Raw genomic sequence first — 15,762 nt, forward strand, 5'->3', positions numbered from 1 at the left:
GCCATCAGGGTTACAGCAGTAAGAAGACACATGCATTTCCTGCCTTCTACTCTAGAGGAGATAGGGCTACAAGAGGCATCGACTCCCTGGACTAAGGATAGGTCATGGGGGAGCTCATTTAATCTCCCAGGTCAGGAAAGTCTCTTTTACTATATTCAACTCAACTCAGCAGACATGTTCTGAGAAGCTGCTATGTGCCAGGCTCTATGCCAGGTGCTGTCCTTAGGGAGTTTTCTGTCTACTAGGAGAACATAGATAATGAAGACAGAAGCATACATTGTACAGGTGAGGGGTCAAGCACGAGATGTCTTGAAGTCTGAACTGGGTTTTTAAGGATGAGTAGGAGCTTGCCAGGTAAACTGGAGTTGCCAGCAAACTGATATGTTTGCTTGGGTCTAGTATATTGTTCAGTGGTGGACTGTAATTGGTCAATACTGAGAGCACATATTGTGCAAAGATTTTATGATGGGTCTGTGGTCAAGATAGAAGAGTAAGCACCTGTGAGCCCCAGGGCTCCTCTTGAAGCCACAGTATCTACTCTTTGACTGATAGCCTTGCTCAGTGACTGAGAGAGCAGGAGGGAGCAGAAGGGATTGGTGGGGTAAGCAGCTGGCTCCTGAGTTGGTTTCTTTCTCTCTACTTGTACCTTTTCCCAGACCATACTCATTGCCATTCCTGCCTGTGCTAGGTGAGTGTTCATACATGAATGAGCCAATCATGGCACCAGCCCCCTGCTAGGGGGACAAAAGCCCAGAGTGCTCAGAGCCCTGCTGGAGAGGAATGCCTGGGTGATAAACCCTGACCACCAGCCTGGGAGTCCAGAAAGGGACTCCAGAAGAGTCTGTCCTAACACCAAGATCTGATAGGCAGAGAGATTCAGGGAGGTGTCATAGGGAGTTGGGAAGGGATCCCTGGTCCTTGCCTTCAAAGACTATCTTGGCCCTATGAGAGGATCAAGATGGGTCCACATCCCTCTCTCTCTCTTTTTTTTTTTTTTTTTTTTTTTTTTTCTAAATGGAGACAATGTCTCACTCTTTTACCAAGGCTGTAGTGGAATGGCACAAGCATAGCTCACTGCAACCTTCAACTCCTGGGCTCAAGCAATCCTCCTGCCTTGGCCTCTCAAAGCACTGGGATTATAGGTGTAAGCCACCATACCCAGCCCACACTTCTCCTAATAAGTCATTGCTTACTGTTGAATTGTAGATGATTTGTTAGAGGGAGTGGTATGGGAGACACATCTTAAAGGACGTCATTCCGAGGTGGGTCAGGCTTGGGACAGCAGCAGTGCCAAGGCAGGGCAGCACAGTTGCTTCTCAGTGTGGAGATTGGGGAGCAGGCAGGCAGTATGTCTAGTGGTGAGAACACTTGGTCTCACACCACACAAAGACCCAGGCTCTTTAGAACCTGTGTAATTGATTCTCTCTGTGTGCTTTCACTTTGTGACCTTCCAGCCGGGTAACAGATCTTGTAAACCAACAACAAACCTTGGAGGAGAAGATGCGGGAAGACCGGGATAGCCTGGTGGAGAGACTACACCGTCAGACTGCCGAGTATTCTGCATTCAAGCTGGAGAATGAGAGGCTGAAGGTTCGCAGTGAGAGCTGGGGACCAGGCAGCTGGGTGGGGTCCAGCAAGCTGATGACCGGGTCCTGTCTTAAGTGGGGCTGGGGGCATCTTGACTAAGAGGGAGATAGAAAAGCCTAGATACTGCACCACAGTATAGTCCTCCATTCTAGTGTCGGTGGACAGCACAGTGGTTCAGGCCTGTAATCCCAGCACTTTGGAAGGCCAAGGCAGGTGGATCACTCGAGCCTAGGAGTACAAGACCAGCCTGGGCAACATGGCAAAATCCTGTCTCTATAAAACATACAAAAAGCAGCTGGGTGTGGTGGCACACGCCTGTAGTCCTAGCTACTCAGGAGGCTGAGTTGGGAGAATCACCCAGTAGAGACTGCAGTGAGCCGAGATTGTGCTATTGCACTCCAGCCTGGACAACAGAGATTCTGTGTCAAAAAGAAAGAAAAGCTTGGATTCAAGTCCTCACTCTGCCTCTTCCTGGCTGTAGGACCTGAGTGAAACATTCCATGCCTCTTCCTTAGGAAGAGGAAATGAGGTCCTTTTGAGCATGTGGTAATGCATGTGAAATGCTTAACGTGACGCACTCAGCCTGCACACATGATTTAGACTCACTTTGAGGTTAACATTGGCTTCCTTCAGTGCCACCTCATTGGCTCTCCTGGGGGCCTGCCGGACCCCTTCACAGGCATTAATTCTCACGTAAACTGTCCAGCCTCCCAGTAGTGTGATGAGTATCTCCATTTGAAAAGAGAATGAGCGACCAGATGTGGTGGCTCATGCCTGTAATCCCAGCACTTTGAGAGGCTCAGGCGGGCAGATTACCTGAGGTCAGGAGTTCAAGACCAGCCTGGCCAAGACAGCGAAACCCTGTCTCTACTAAAAATACAAAAACATTAACTGGGCGTGGTGTCGTGTGTTTGTAATCCCAGCTACTCAGGAGGTTGAGGCAGAATTACTTGAGCCCAGGAGTCAGAGGTTGTAGTGAGCCGAGATCACGCCAGTGCACTCCTGCCTGGGCAACAGGGCGAGACTTCATCTCAAAAAAAAAAAAGAAAAAGAAAGAAATGAGAATAAGGAAACAGGCTGAGAGAGAGGTCAAGTTTCTTGCCAAGACTTTGTCCTAGGAGATACCGGAGTTGAGATTTGAACCCGAGTCTGACTCTGGAGCCCTAGCTCATAACCTCACCATACCCTCTTCCAGCCTGCCAGGGGCGAGAGGCACCTGAACAGAGGTTGAAATTTCAGAGACAAGTTTGATCATGCTTTTTTGTTGATCTGGGCAGTAATATCTAGCTTCATTTTTTTCACTGATTTTGTTTTTTTTGTTGTTAAGATTGCTGTTAAGGGAAAATAACATACGGAAAACTACACAGATCCTAGAATTTTTATAAAGTGAATATACTTTGTCCATCTATCATTCTGATTGAACGTTGCCTGCACCCTAGTGACCTTTGTTGTTACTAATACTCCTGTAAAGGTAACTGCTAGCCTGTCTTCTGTCACCACAGATTAGTTTGCCTGCTTTTAACTTTAGAGATTTGAATAGTTTGAATACCCCTGGGCCTGGCTTCTACTCTACACATTTGTTGAGTCAGCCCCATTGTTTGTAACAGTTTTTTTTTCCATCCTGAGCTCTCTAGGGTATGTGTTATATGAATACACCACAGTATGTTCCTCCATTTTACTGTCAGTGGACATTGGGTTTCCATAGTATTGCTGTGAACATCTTTGTATGTCTTTAGGTGTACACATTTGGTGCATCTTTATTGTTTATATACTTTGATGTAGAATTTCCAGGTCATCACAGGGTGTGCATAAGTCTATATTTGGTAGATGTCACTGAATAGTAAAGTGTGTTACTGAATAGTAAAGTAGTTACTATTAGATGCTACTGAATAGTAGTTACTGGTAGATGTTACTGAATAGTAAAGTAGTTGAACAAATCTATACACCTGTCAGTGGTAAGTAAAAGGATAACAGTTGCTCCTTGCCTCCTTGGCAACGCTTGGTATTGTGTGTCTACTTTATGTTAGCTACTCTGGTGGGAGTGTAGTAGTATCTCATTTGTTTACTGCAATTGTCAGATAAATTGAAAGTAACATCTAAGTGTTAACAATTATTGAGGAGGTCAGGCATGGTGGCTTACACCTGTAATCCCAGTGCTTTGGGAGACCAATGCAGGAGGACTAGTTGAGGCCAGCAAGATGCCATCTCTACAAAAAAATTTTAAGCCAACAATTATTTATTTAGGGGATTAGTTATAGTACGGTACATCTGTATAGTGTATTACAGTGTGGCCATTCAAAATGATGTTTGTATATTTTCCTAGTATAATTTTTTATTTTTTTGAGACAGAGTCTTACTCTGTTGCCCAGCCTGGAGTGCAGTGGCGCAATCTCGGCTCACTGCATCCTCCACCTCCCAGGATCAAGTGATTCTCCTGCCTCAGCCTCCCAGGTGTCTGGGATTACAGGCGTCTGCCACACGCCCAGCTAATTTTTTTGTATTTTTAGTAGAGATGGGGTTTTCCCATGTTAGCCCAGCTGGTCTCAAATTCCTGACCTCAGGCAATACATCTGCCTTTGGCTGCCAAAGTGCTGGGATTACTGGTGTGAGCCACTGTGCCCAGCATTTCTTAGTATAATTATAAAAGTTAAATATGCTCATAGTAAAAGTTCAAAACATTACAGAAATGTGATATAGAAGTGAAGATCTCCACTAGCCATGAACATACATTTTTCTAGATTTTTTCCCCCAGTACTAACATATCAAGCACATACACATCTATTCATCCATCCATTATTCTGTCACTTGCTTTTCTGATTTAACCATATTTACAGACATCTATTTAGGTCAGTTTTCTAAGCTTCATGTCTCTTTTAAGTGACTACTACTTATTTTTTATTCATTTGATAAACCATGATTTATATTGTCCCATCTAAGATGAGTATTTGGTTTATAGGAATACATTTATTTTTTAAAATACCCACTTCTATTATAAGTTGAGAGGATATTTATTGACTTGAGAAGCTCACAACACATTGTTTTGTTTGTTTGTTTGTTTGTTTGTTTTTGAGACGGAGTCTCACTCTGTTGCCCAGGCTGGAGTGCAGTGGCCCAATCTCGTCTCACTGCAGCCTCTGCCTCCCAGTTTCAAGCCATTCTTCTGCCTCAGCATCCCAAGTAGCTGGGGCTACAGGCATGCGCCACCACATCCGGCTAATTTTTGTATTTTTAGTAGAGACGGGGTTTCACCATATTGGCCAGGCTGGTCTTGAATTGCTGACCTCATGATCCACCTGCCTCAGCCTCCCAAACATGTTGTTAATTTAAAAAGTATGTTATGGGCCGGGCGCGGTGGCTCAAGCTTGTAATCCCAGCACTGTGGGAGGCCGAGGCGGGTGGATCACGAGGTCAAGAGATCGAGACCATCCTGGTCAACATGTTGAAACCCCGTCTCTACTAAAAATACAAAAAATCAGCTGGGCATGGTGGCATGTGCCTGTAATCCCAGGTACTCAGGAGGCTGAGGCAGGAGAATTGCCTGAACCCAGGAGGCGGAGGTTGCGGTGAGCCGAGATCGTGCCATTGCACTCCAGCCTGGGCAACAAGAACGAAACTCCGTCTCAAAAAAAAAAAAAAAAAAGTATATTATGGCCAGGTGTGGGGCAAGTGTCTTATTTGAGATCAGGAGTTTGAGATCAGCCTGGCCAACATGGTAAAACCCTGTCTCTACCAAAAATAGAAAAAATTAGTTGGGTGTAGTGGTGTGCGCCTGTAATCCCAGCTACTCAGGAGGCTGAGGCAGGAGAATAGCTTGAAGCCGGGAGGCAGAGGTTGCACTGAGCCTAGATCATGCCATTGCACTCCAGCCTGGGCAACACAGCGAGATTCTGTCTCAAAAATTAATTAATAAATAAAAATCAAAAGTATGTTACATATAATCTGGTAACCTGGCAGATCCCATGGTGGGGAAAAAGTATGTTACGTAGCAGTAAGTATAGTATAGTCTCATTCTTGTTGATAGAAATGAAAAAGTTATGCAGCTATAGATCTATAGCTATATCCCAAGTCATTAAGCATTAGGATTAGTGTGTCTTGGTTTTATCTACATTTCTTTAACGATTATATATTGCTTTGGGAATAAGAAAAAACAGAAGTCATTTATTTGCATCTCTATTCACTTGAGATGGTAACATTAGGAGTCTTAACTGCTCCTTGGTGCTACTCAGGGAAAGTGCTGTGTAGGTAAAGGGCCTTTCCTGGCCAGGCGTAGTGGCTCATGCCTGTAATCCAAGCACTTTGGAGGCTAAGGCAGGCGGATCACCTGAGGTTGGGAGTTCAAGACCAGCCTGACCAACATGGTGAAACCCCGTCTTTAAAAAAATTAATTAATTAATTTAATTTAAATTAAGAAAATAAAGGGCCTTTCCTTTGCTGGTTCCTTGGAGAGGGTTGAGGGTAGGAGTGCCACCTGATGCAGAGCCTTCCTGTGGGTTACTCATGAGCCATCCCTTCCAGGCCAGCTTTGCCCCAATGGAGGACAAGCTCAACCAGTCACACCTTGAGGTCCAGCAGCTGAAGGCCTCAGTGAAGAACTACGAGGGGATGATTGACAACTATAAGAGTCAGGTAGGCCTCACTGGGGCCCTGGCCCTTCTGAGCAGTGCTCACCCTGCCCCAATCAGGCTGGGGGCTCCCTACCAGGCCACTCCCAGGAAGGGTAGAGTATATAAGATGGATTTCTCCAAAATGTGGCACTGCCTAAGATGAACCATCTGTTGTTGGTCCTAGGTGATGAAGACCAGATTGGAGGCTGATGAAGTAGCTGCCCAGCTAGAACGCTGTGACAAAGAGAACAAGATCCTTAAAGATGAGATGAACAAAGAGATTGAGGCGGTACTGCTCCCCTTCCTTGCTTTCTTCCCCTACCCAATTTCATATCTAACTCAATGACTGTGAGTCTGTTCCCCTGGTTTGCCTTTGACCCTACCTAATTAGGGCAACAAAGATGAGCTAATTTTCTTTATTTTATTCTTTTTAAGATCTGATGGTTTTAAAAGGATGAGCTAATTTTCTCATTAATGGGCTTATCCACTCCACCCTGTGCCTCTCTCTCCTTTGTCTCTTTCTTGCCTCCTCTCTTCTCTCTCTCATGCTACTGCTTTTTTTTTTCTCTTGGTTTTCCTCTATCTCCTTTTCAATTTCCTTAAAACAACAACAACAAAAAACCCTCTTGTGGCAGGGCACAGTGGCTCACGCTTGTAGTCCCAGCTACTTGGGAGGTTGAGGCAAAAGAATTGCTTGAACCCGGGAGGCAGAGGTTGCAGTGAGCCGAGATGGTGCCACTGCACTCCACCCTGGCAACAGTGAGACTTAGTCTCAAAAAAAAAAAAAAAAAAAAAAAACCTCCTGCTCGCAGCCAAGTATGCCAGGTCTTTGGCATGTTTATTTCATTCTATATGATGTCTTTATTTTATACCAACCAGAAAATATGTTTCCCATCCTCTTCCCAAAGAGCCTTATTCTTCTACAGATGGTTTGGCTGATTAGAGCAGGGGCATTATCTTTTTTTTTTTTTTTTTTTGGGGAGGATTTTCGCTTTTTTTACCCAGGTGGGGGAGCAGTGTCATGATCTCGGCTCACCACAACCTCCGCCTCCTGGGTTCAAGCAATTCTCCTGCGTCAGCCTCCCTAGTAGCTGGGACTACAGGCGCACGCCACCATGCCCAGCTAATTTTTGTATTTTTAGTAGAGACGGGGTTTCACCATGTTGACCAGGATGGTCTCGATCTCTTGACCTTGTGATCCACCCGCCTGGGCCTTCCAAAGTGCTGGGATTATAGGCGTGAGCCACCGCACCCAGCCCAGGGGCATTATCTTAATGGTTACCTTGGAGATGGGTTGAGTCCAGGCTCAGCGATTAAGTTGTTTCATAACCTTGAGCAAGTCAAGCCCCTCTCTGGTGCCCAGTCTCCGTGTTAAGTACAAGGATGAACTAAGACCAGTTATTTCTCACCTTTCTCTCTGACCTGTAGCATTGTGACTGCTTTCCTAGGGACTTTGGAGTTAGAATAGACCTTTTTTATTTATTGTTTTTGAGACGGAGTCTTGCTCTGTTACCCAAGCTGGAGTGCAGTGGCGTGATCTCAGCTCACTCCACTCCACCTCCTGGGTTCAAGCAATTCTCCTGCCTCAGCATCCCAAGTAGCTGGGACAACAAGCATGCACCACCACTCCCAGCTAATTTTTGTATTTTTAGTAGAGATGAGGTTTCACCATGTTGGTCAAGGTGGTATCTAACTCCTGACCTCAAATGATCCACCCGTCTTGGCTTTCCAGAGTGCTGAGATTACAGACATGAGCCACCGCACCCAGCCTGGAGTTAGACTAGACTTTAATCTTGAGTTTACCAGTTTTTAGCTGAATGACCTTGAGCAAATGAGTTAGCTCCCTTGATCCTTAGTATCCTTCTATTGGGACAGCATCACCTGTTTTACAGGTTGTTGTCTGAATTAAATGAGCAGCTGTGCAGAGAGCCCCTGGAACAATGCCTGGGTCTTAGTGTGTACTGTGTGGTTGCCATTGTTACTGGATAACTAAATGAATGGCAAGCCACTTGCCCAGTGGACAGCAGGGAGTGTAGACCACACTTCTACTGTGGATTTTTCAGGATCCTCCTCTGGGGACTGTGGGTATCCTTCCCCTAACTCTAAAGGACTCTGCCTGGCTCCACCAGCAGCCAGGTCTTTCCCAACTGTGGGTTTTTCCTTCCCACTCCAGGCACGAAGGCAGTTCCAGTCCCAGCTGGCTGACCTGCAGCAGCTCCCTGACATCCTGAAGATCACAGAGGCGAAGCTGGCTGAGTGCCAAGACCAACTGCAGGGCTATGAGCGGAAGAACATCGATCTCACAGCCATCATATCAGACCTGCGCAGCCGGGTAAGGGACTGGCAGAAAGGGTCCCATGAACTGACCCGAGCAGGGGCCCGCATACCAAGATGAGCTGCACGCCCCTCATGGGAGGACTACTTCCTTTTTCTTGGCTGCCGCTTTTTAAAAGGAGTGAGCTATCATCAGTGCTGTGAAATAAAAGTCTGGTGTGCCAAATGCCATGTGTTTGCACAAAGTGATTGTAGTTATAGGAGCCGTCACTTGCGTGGAGTCACTGGGCCCTCATGCCGTTTCCCCCACCCAAGACCACTGCTTCTGCCTGCCTCTGCCTGTATGCTCTGCTGCTATCCTCAGCTTCACACCCACAGCTGGGAGGTGCCAGCAGACACCGAGCCATAGAATTTCTTTTCTGTCTTTCTCTTGCTTTAGCTGCTTTTCCTGACTCTTAACAGATATATTACCTGAGATTCTTTAGTGAAAGAAGAAAGCAGTCCCTTTTTCCCAGAAACAGTCTGTCTCTGCGTTACTGGAACCATGCCTACTGCCTATAATGTCCAAGAAATTACATACCAGTCATTTGCAGTGTGACCTTGGACAAGGCTCCTTCCCCACTCTTGCACTGTGTACTTGTGATAATTATAAAAGGAGCTACCATTTTTTGAGCACCTCTTCTGTGCTCCTGCATTCTCTCATTTAATTCCATCAGGGACTTTGTGAGGTACATATATTATTTTCTCCATTTTATGGAAAGCAATCCAGGGCATAGAATGGAGAAGTAATTCCCTACCACAGAGCTAGTACTTAGTAAGCAGGAACTTAGTAAGCGGTACTTAGTAACCAGCTCTATCTGGTTCCTAAGCCCATGTTCTCAGTACTCTTAGATTGCCTGCCTTCTGCTTTGAACCTGAGCATTCTCAGGGCCTTTGAGCCCTGATAGCTGAGGCTTCTGCGTAAAGGAGTCCTCTGGGTAAATTCTCAAACTTGCTGACTCAAAAGGATTGACATTTCCTGTTGTCTTGCCTGCACTTGTTCCCCAGTTAAGAGGAGGGTGAGATCAATAGTACTAGCAACATAACAGGTAAAGCTCTGTGGCTGGTTTGTATGGGCCAGTTAGCCCTGCCATCTGTTTCTGCCTTCTCATGTCTGTCCTGGATCCCAGCTGGGCCTGAGTGACCTCCCCTGATGAAGAAAGCATCTTTGTCATACTTCAGCATCAAACCTGGTTTTTTCCAATGTGGGAGAGCCTTTTGTCTTTGGAGTTGGGCCTAACCTGTCCCTGCTGTCCTCTCTCCTCTAGGTTGTGCACTGAGACTTGGACGTCTGCTGAGGGCACTGTGCCCCTTTCCTGGGTGTGGACAACAGGTCATAGGGAAAGGGGAGGGCTCTAGCGGGAAATTCCTTTGTAAACCAGTCTGTGTTCCTGTCATTTTAGATCGAACATCAGGGGGACAAGCTGGAGATGGCGAGAGAGAAACATCAGGCTTCCCAGAAGGAAAATAAACAGCTGAGTCTGAAGGTGGATGAACTGGAGAGGTTAGAGGCACTTGGTCCCATCTCTGTCCTCTTCCTAGGACCTGAGACTTTCAGCCACTTAGCTGCATTTTGCTTAGTGTGCGGAAGTGTTTGAGGGACTCAAGGCCCTGGAAGGTACTAGGCAGAGCTCAGAGGAAAAGCTGCTTCCATTTCAGTGGTAAGCATTGTGGGAGAAAGCAAGGGGGCCTCTCAGCCTGGGGAGACATTCCATGACAGCATCATCTGGATCAGCCCACTTGTAGGCACCACCTGTCCAAAAAGGCATGCCTGGTCCAAGCATGCCAGCAGGGCCCAGTTTGAATGGAGCAGCCAGTATACTGTGGTGGAGGCCCTTCCCCCCTCTTTTCTGCCCTTTTTTTGCCAGTCACACTTCCTAAGACCTTTCTGATCTGACCCTCCTCTGTTATGTACAGATTGTTGGAGGCAGAGGTGAAGGGTACAGCTTTCGAAATCAGAAGATCTGGCCTTGGGCCCAGCTCTGCCACTTAACCTCCATTGTGATCTTGAGCAAATCATTTAATTCCTTTGAAGCTCAGTTTCTTCCTTTTGAGGAAAGGATCAAGGTAGAGTTAATTATCTATCGATTGATCTGTCGATCAATCGTCTTGCCCTGTCACCCAGACTGGAGGGCAGTGGTGTGATCTCAGCTCACTGCAAGCTTGACCTTCTGGGCTCAAGCGATTCTGCTGCAGCCTCCCAGGTATCTGGGACCACGGGCACATGCCACCATGCCTGGCTAATGTTTGTATTTTTTGTAGAAATGGGGTTTCGCCATGTTGCCCAGGCTGGTTTTGAACTCCTGGGATCAAGTGATCCACCCACCTAGGCCTCCTAGAGTGCTGGGATTATAGGCAGGAGCCACCACACTTGGCTGATAATCTTTTTATGGTGGTGGCATGAGTCTTCAATGATATAATTCTGGTAAAGGGCCTAGCACGTTACCTGGCATAGAGAAGCGCTCAGTATAGTTTAGCATATGTTAATAGCTGGTATTGTCCCAGTTTTAAATATGAGGAAACTGAGCTTGGGGAAGAGTTAAGTGACTTTCTCAGCATCACACTGTTGGTACCAGGCAAAGGGTGACTTCGACTCGTGACTGTCTTCCTTGAGAGCTTGTATGAGCAGATGTAAGAGGTGGGCAAGAATCCTCCAGCCCTGGTCCCAGCCTTTGTTTCAGAGGTGAAGATGCCTGAGGTTTAGGAGGCCCTAAGTGCCCCAGTTGGCCAGTGCACTTGCAGGGATACACCAAGTGGGCCTGGAGACTCCACCTCTGCTCTGCCCCGCTGGTCTCAGAAATGCAGCTAGACCCTGCAGGCCCTGCGGAGCTCCTTAAATTGGAAGGCATCCTGGAAGTGCATTGAGGACAGTGTGTGTATATCAGGATGACCACAGCTGCCCTATGGCTGGTCATGCAAGATGTTGAGTGGTGTAGCTGAAGTCCCTTTGCTGCAGGAGGCAGCAGTGAACAGCAGAAGCTGAGGGCTTGGGTTTTGGTAACAGACTTGCTAGCTGTGCTGACTTCAGGCCAATGAATTCCCCTCTGAGGCTCAGTTTCTTCATCTCTAACATGGGGATAATGGTACCATTTTTCTGAGCTGCAAATTGCTGTGTTCCATGTGATGCTATCCACACTTAACACAGCCCACGGTCTGTCTCTGCTTGCGTTCCCCCGCTTCACTTTCTTCTCTAACCAGTCCCTCCAGCTGCACAGTTCTCTGGCTGCCTTGCTGATCTGCAGATTTCTTTGGCTTATTCCTGTGGCTCCTTGGAGATTCTTGGCATGATGAGATCCCCAGTTCAGGAGAGGCTGGCAGCCCCCTGACGGGGTGGAACATAGGTTGGAGTATGCCCAGGATCTGATTGAGTGCTTTCACCTAGGAAACTGGAGGCGACCAGTGCCCAGAATATCGAGTTCCTACAGGTGATTGCCAAGAGGGAGGAGGCAATCCACCAGTCCCAGCTGCGGCTGGAGGAGAAAACACGGGAATGTGGGACCCTGGCAAGGCAGTTGGAGAGTGCCATTGAAGATGCGAGGAGGCAGGTCAGTCTCGATTTCATTAATGACTAGCTTTGTGACCTTGGGCAAATCACTGAACCTCTCAGCTTATTTCTCCATCTGAAAAATGGGTACATAGTAGTACACGCTTCATGAATTACTTGTAAGGATCACATTTTCATTGTAGAAGGCTCAGCACTTGATACTGATGATTGCTCATTTACTCACTACCTTCTGGAGCCTCACACAGGCTTACCACATCTTAGGTGGTAACTCCTGGAGCACTGAGAAAAGGGCAGGCAAAGCTGGGTTGCAGGCGTAGTCCCCGTAGTTAGTTCCTGCTCCGAAGTTCTAGAGAACATAGTCCACACTGACATGCAAGTGCTGTCTGTGAGACCAGATAGTGGGAGGGACCCAGGCTTCTCTTCGCCAAATGTTCCCCATGTCTGGTAAACCAGCCTCACCTCGGGGCCTTTGAATGTTCAGGTGGAACAAACCAAGGAGCACGCACTCTCCAAGGAGCGAGCAGCCCAGAACAAAATCCTGGACCTTGAGACCCAGCTGAGCAGAACCAAAACTGAACTGAGCCAGCTGCGGCGGAGCCGTGATGATGTAAGTCAGGCTCGTGGGCTGGGCTAGGACAGTGGGCAGCAGTCCTAACTTCTGTGGGGCCTATGGGACAAGGTGTTTTGTTGTTACTGTTTTTGTGACTATGACATGGTTTTATTTTCTCCAGTCACTTTCCTATTCCTTAAGGATATCCTGGATAGATATTTACTTATTTAGAGATAGAGTCTCCCTGTATCACCCAGGCTGGAGTACAGTGGTGCGATCTCGACTCACTGCAACCTCTGCCTCCTAGATTCAAATGATCTCCACACCTCCCCTCTCCCCCTCTCAGCCTCCTGAGTAGCTGAGATTTCAAGCATGTGTCACTATGCCCGTCTACTTTTTTGTGTGTATTTTTAGTAGAGATGAGGTTTCACCATGTTGGCAAGGCTGGTCTTGAACTCCTGATCTCAAATGATCTGCCCACCTTGGCCTTCCAAAGTGCTGGGATTGCTTGAGCCACTGCACCCAGACTTTTTTTTTTTTTTTTTTTTTAAGTTTCACTGTGTCACACAGGCTAGAGTGCAGTGGTGCTATCATAGCTTACTTCAGCTTCAAACTCCTGGGCTCAAGCAAGCCTCTAGCCCCAGCCTGCTGAGTAGCTAGGACTACGGGTACACACCACGACACCCAGCTAATTTTTTTTATTTTTTGTAGAGACAGAGTCTTACTATGTTGTCTATGCTGGTCTTGAACTCTTAGGCTCAAGTGATCATTCCATCCTGGCCTCCCAAAGTGCTGGGATTACAGGCATGAGCCACTGTGCCTGGCCTTAGAATATTTTCAGAAAGAAACTCCATACCCATTAGATGTCACTCTGCACTCACCTCCCACAACCCCGTGGCAACTCCTAAGAAAGTCCCTATGTCTCTATGGATTTCTATTCTATTGTGGACATTTCACAGCAGGCCCTGTTTCTCCTTGTAGGCGGACCGCCGCTACCAGAGCCGGCTGCAAGACCTGAAAGATCGCCTGGAGCAGTCCGAGAGTACTAACCGCAGCATGCAGAACTACGTCCAGTTCCTCAAATCATCATATGCTAACGTGTTTGGGGATGGTCCCTACACCACCTACCTGACCAGCTCTCCCATCCGCTCCCGATCTCCTCCTGTCTGAGACCACCTATCCAGGGCCTGGAGCCCTGACAGAAGCTGTGGGAACTCAGGAGTTGCCAAACCATAGCTGGGAAGCCTGGTGGTTTTCCTCTCCCAGTGATAAAATGTGTTCAGGGTCTTGTCCTTAGCTACTAGCTCTAGAAAAGTCCCAAAAGCAGCACAAGGTGAAGCAGGAAGCACTTGGTTTTCTCCTCCCTGATACAGTCAACCTCATGGAAGTTTTAAAATTTCCTCGACAGGCCTTAAATTTACTACTACATTAGGGTACCAGATTTTAACTTTCCATGACTTTGCTCCTTCCTTTCCCGAGAAAATATTTCCACTGGATTTTTTCCACCACTCCCCTTATAGCCCTCATTGTTTTAGGAATCTCTCAGGTTTTCTCTGACCTATACCAGCAGGAGCTGCTCCTGGGCTGTGAGCACCATCACTTGCTGTTTTTTTCTGATTTCACAAGTGTGGTGTTTTCCCAAGGCTCCCTTCCCGAGCTCAGTGCAAACCTGTCACTCCCGAGTTTCTTTGAGGCCACTTGCTCCCAAGCACTTCACAATAGACCCTTGAGGGCTTGTGTCCATTTGGCCTTTTATAAGTGTAATGCCAATCTCATTGATTTTTCTTTCTCTTTGTCTGGTTTGTATCTCCGGAATGCATTTATTCTTGAAATATTTGTGTGATTTTACAAAAAGGTTTTATAATCAGTTATTTAAGTCTCCATTTGATTATTTCCTTTACCCAACTGCTCCTCATCCCTCCTCTAAAAAATGATAAAGTAAAATGCTGCAGGAGAGCCAGTAGACATTTTTTAAATACTTGGTGCCTGAAACATCAGGCTTTTCATTTCATTTTAGCTCAGGTTGGTGCTTTCACATTAAAATCAGTGAACTGTGGAGAGGAAACAAACTGTAAGAAGGTATTACTCAGTGTTTTAGGGTAGACCACTGTAGCTGTTAAGAGGACGGGATGGTGTACAGTATAAATTTTATTTTTAAAGTGTGAATTGGTTTCTGAATAAGAATCTGAGGCATTTTTGTTCACTTCTAACAAATTCGTACTGTGCTGACCTCTGCCTTTCCAATTCTGGCTAGCACTGGCCTGGGTTGTCCAGTCCTGTTATCTCAGCCACTCTAACTCAACTCTAGAGAATTTCTTCTCTGTTTTTTTTTTTTTTTTTTTTTTTTTGAGACGGAGCCTTGCTCTGTCGCCAGGCTGGAGTACAGTGGCGCGATCTCGGCTCACCACAATCTCCGTCTCCTGGGTTCAAGCAATTCCCCTGCCTCAGCCTCCCGAGTAGCTGGGACTACAGGTGCACAGCACCATACCTGGCTAATTTTTTTGTATTTTAGTAGAGACAGGGTTTTACCATGTTGGCCAGGATGATCTTGATCTCCTGACCTTGTGATCCTCCCGCCTTGGCCTCCCATAGTGCTAGGATTATATTCGTAAGCCACTGCACCCGGCCATGTTCATTTTTCTTCTTGAGACAGTGTCTCTGTCACCCATGCTGAGTGCAGTGGCAGGAACATGGCTCACTGCAGCCTTGACTTCCTGGCTCAAGCAATCCTCCCACCTCAGCCTCCACAGTAGCTAGGAGCACCAGTATATGCCATCATGCCCAACAAATTATTTTTTTGTAGAGACAGTTATCACCACATTGCCCAGGTTGGTCTTGAATTCCTGGGCTCAAGTGACTCTCTCACTTTGGCCTCCCAAAGTGCTGGGATTACAGGTGTGAGTCACTGCACCCAGCCTTCTCTGTTCTTAAATCCACCTAGGCATCTGGATTTCAAAGACGAGATGCCTAGGTAGTCTTTTTTTTTTTTTTTTTTTCTCAGATGGAGTCTGGCTCTGTCACTCAGGCTGGAGTGCAGTGGCACGATCTTGGCTCACTGCAACCTCCGCCTCCCAGGTTCAAGCAGTTCTGCCTCAGCCTCCTGAGTAGCTGGGACTACAGGCACATGCCACCACGCCTGGCTAATTTCTTGTATTTTTAGTAGAGACGAGGCTTCACCATATTGGCCAGGCTTGTCTCAGACT

General features: G+C 46.9%; 1 protein-coding gene across 30 annotated transcripts in view; it reads left to right on the forward strand.

Annotated features, from left to right (window-relative positions):
* ODF2 (outer dense fiber of sperm tails 2) overlaps window positions 1-14,740 on the forward strand; it is a 46,789-nt gene extending 32,049 nt beyond the window's left edge. For all 30 annotated transcript variants that reach the window (XM_032257442.1, XM_032257449.1, XM_032257446.1 and 27 more), the window contains 8 exons: window positions 1,455-1,590; window positions 6,103-6,213; window positions 6,376-6,480; window positions 8,365-8,523; window positions 9,908-10,008; window positions 11,887-12,049; window positions 12,491-12,616; window positions 13,541-14,740. In XM_032257442.1, coding sequence (XP_032113333.1) covers window positions 1,455-1,590; window positions 6,103-6,213; window positions 6,376-6,480; window positions 8,365-8,523; window positions 9,908-10,008; window positions 11,887-12,049; window positions 12,491-12,616; window positions 13,541-13,729 — 1,090 coding nt within the window. In that variant the 3' untranslated portion in view covers window positions 13,730-14,740. The remainder of the gene's footprint in view (window positions 1-1,454; window positions 1,591-6,102; window positions 6,214-6,375; window positions 6,481-8,364; window positions 8,524-9,907; window positions 10,009-11,886; window positions 12,050-12,490; window positions 12,617-13,540) is intronic.
* Window positions 14,741-15,762: the final 1,022 nt, after the last annotated feature.

Source organism: Sapajus apella, unplaced genomic scaffold (assembly GCF_009761245.1).
Source record: "Sapajus apella isolate SASKATOON/1434 unplaced genomic scaffold, GSC_monkey_1.0 scaffold97, whole genome shotgun sequence".
NCBI lineage: Eukaryota > Metazoa > Chordata > Mammalia > Primates > Cebidae > Sapajus > Sapajus apella.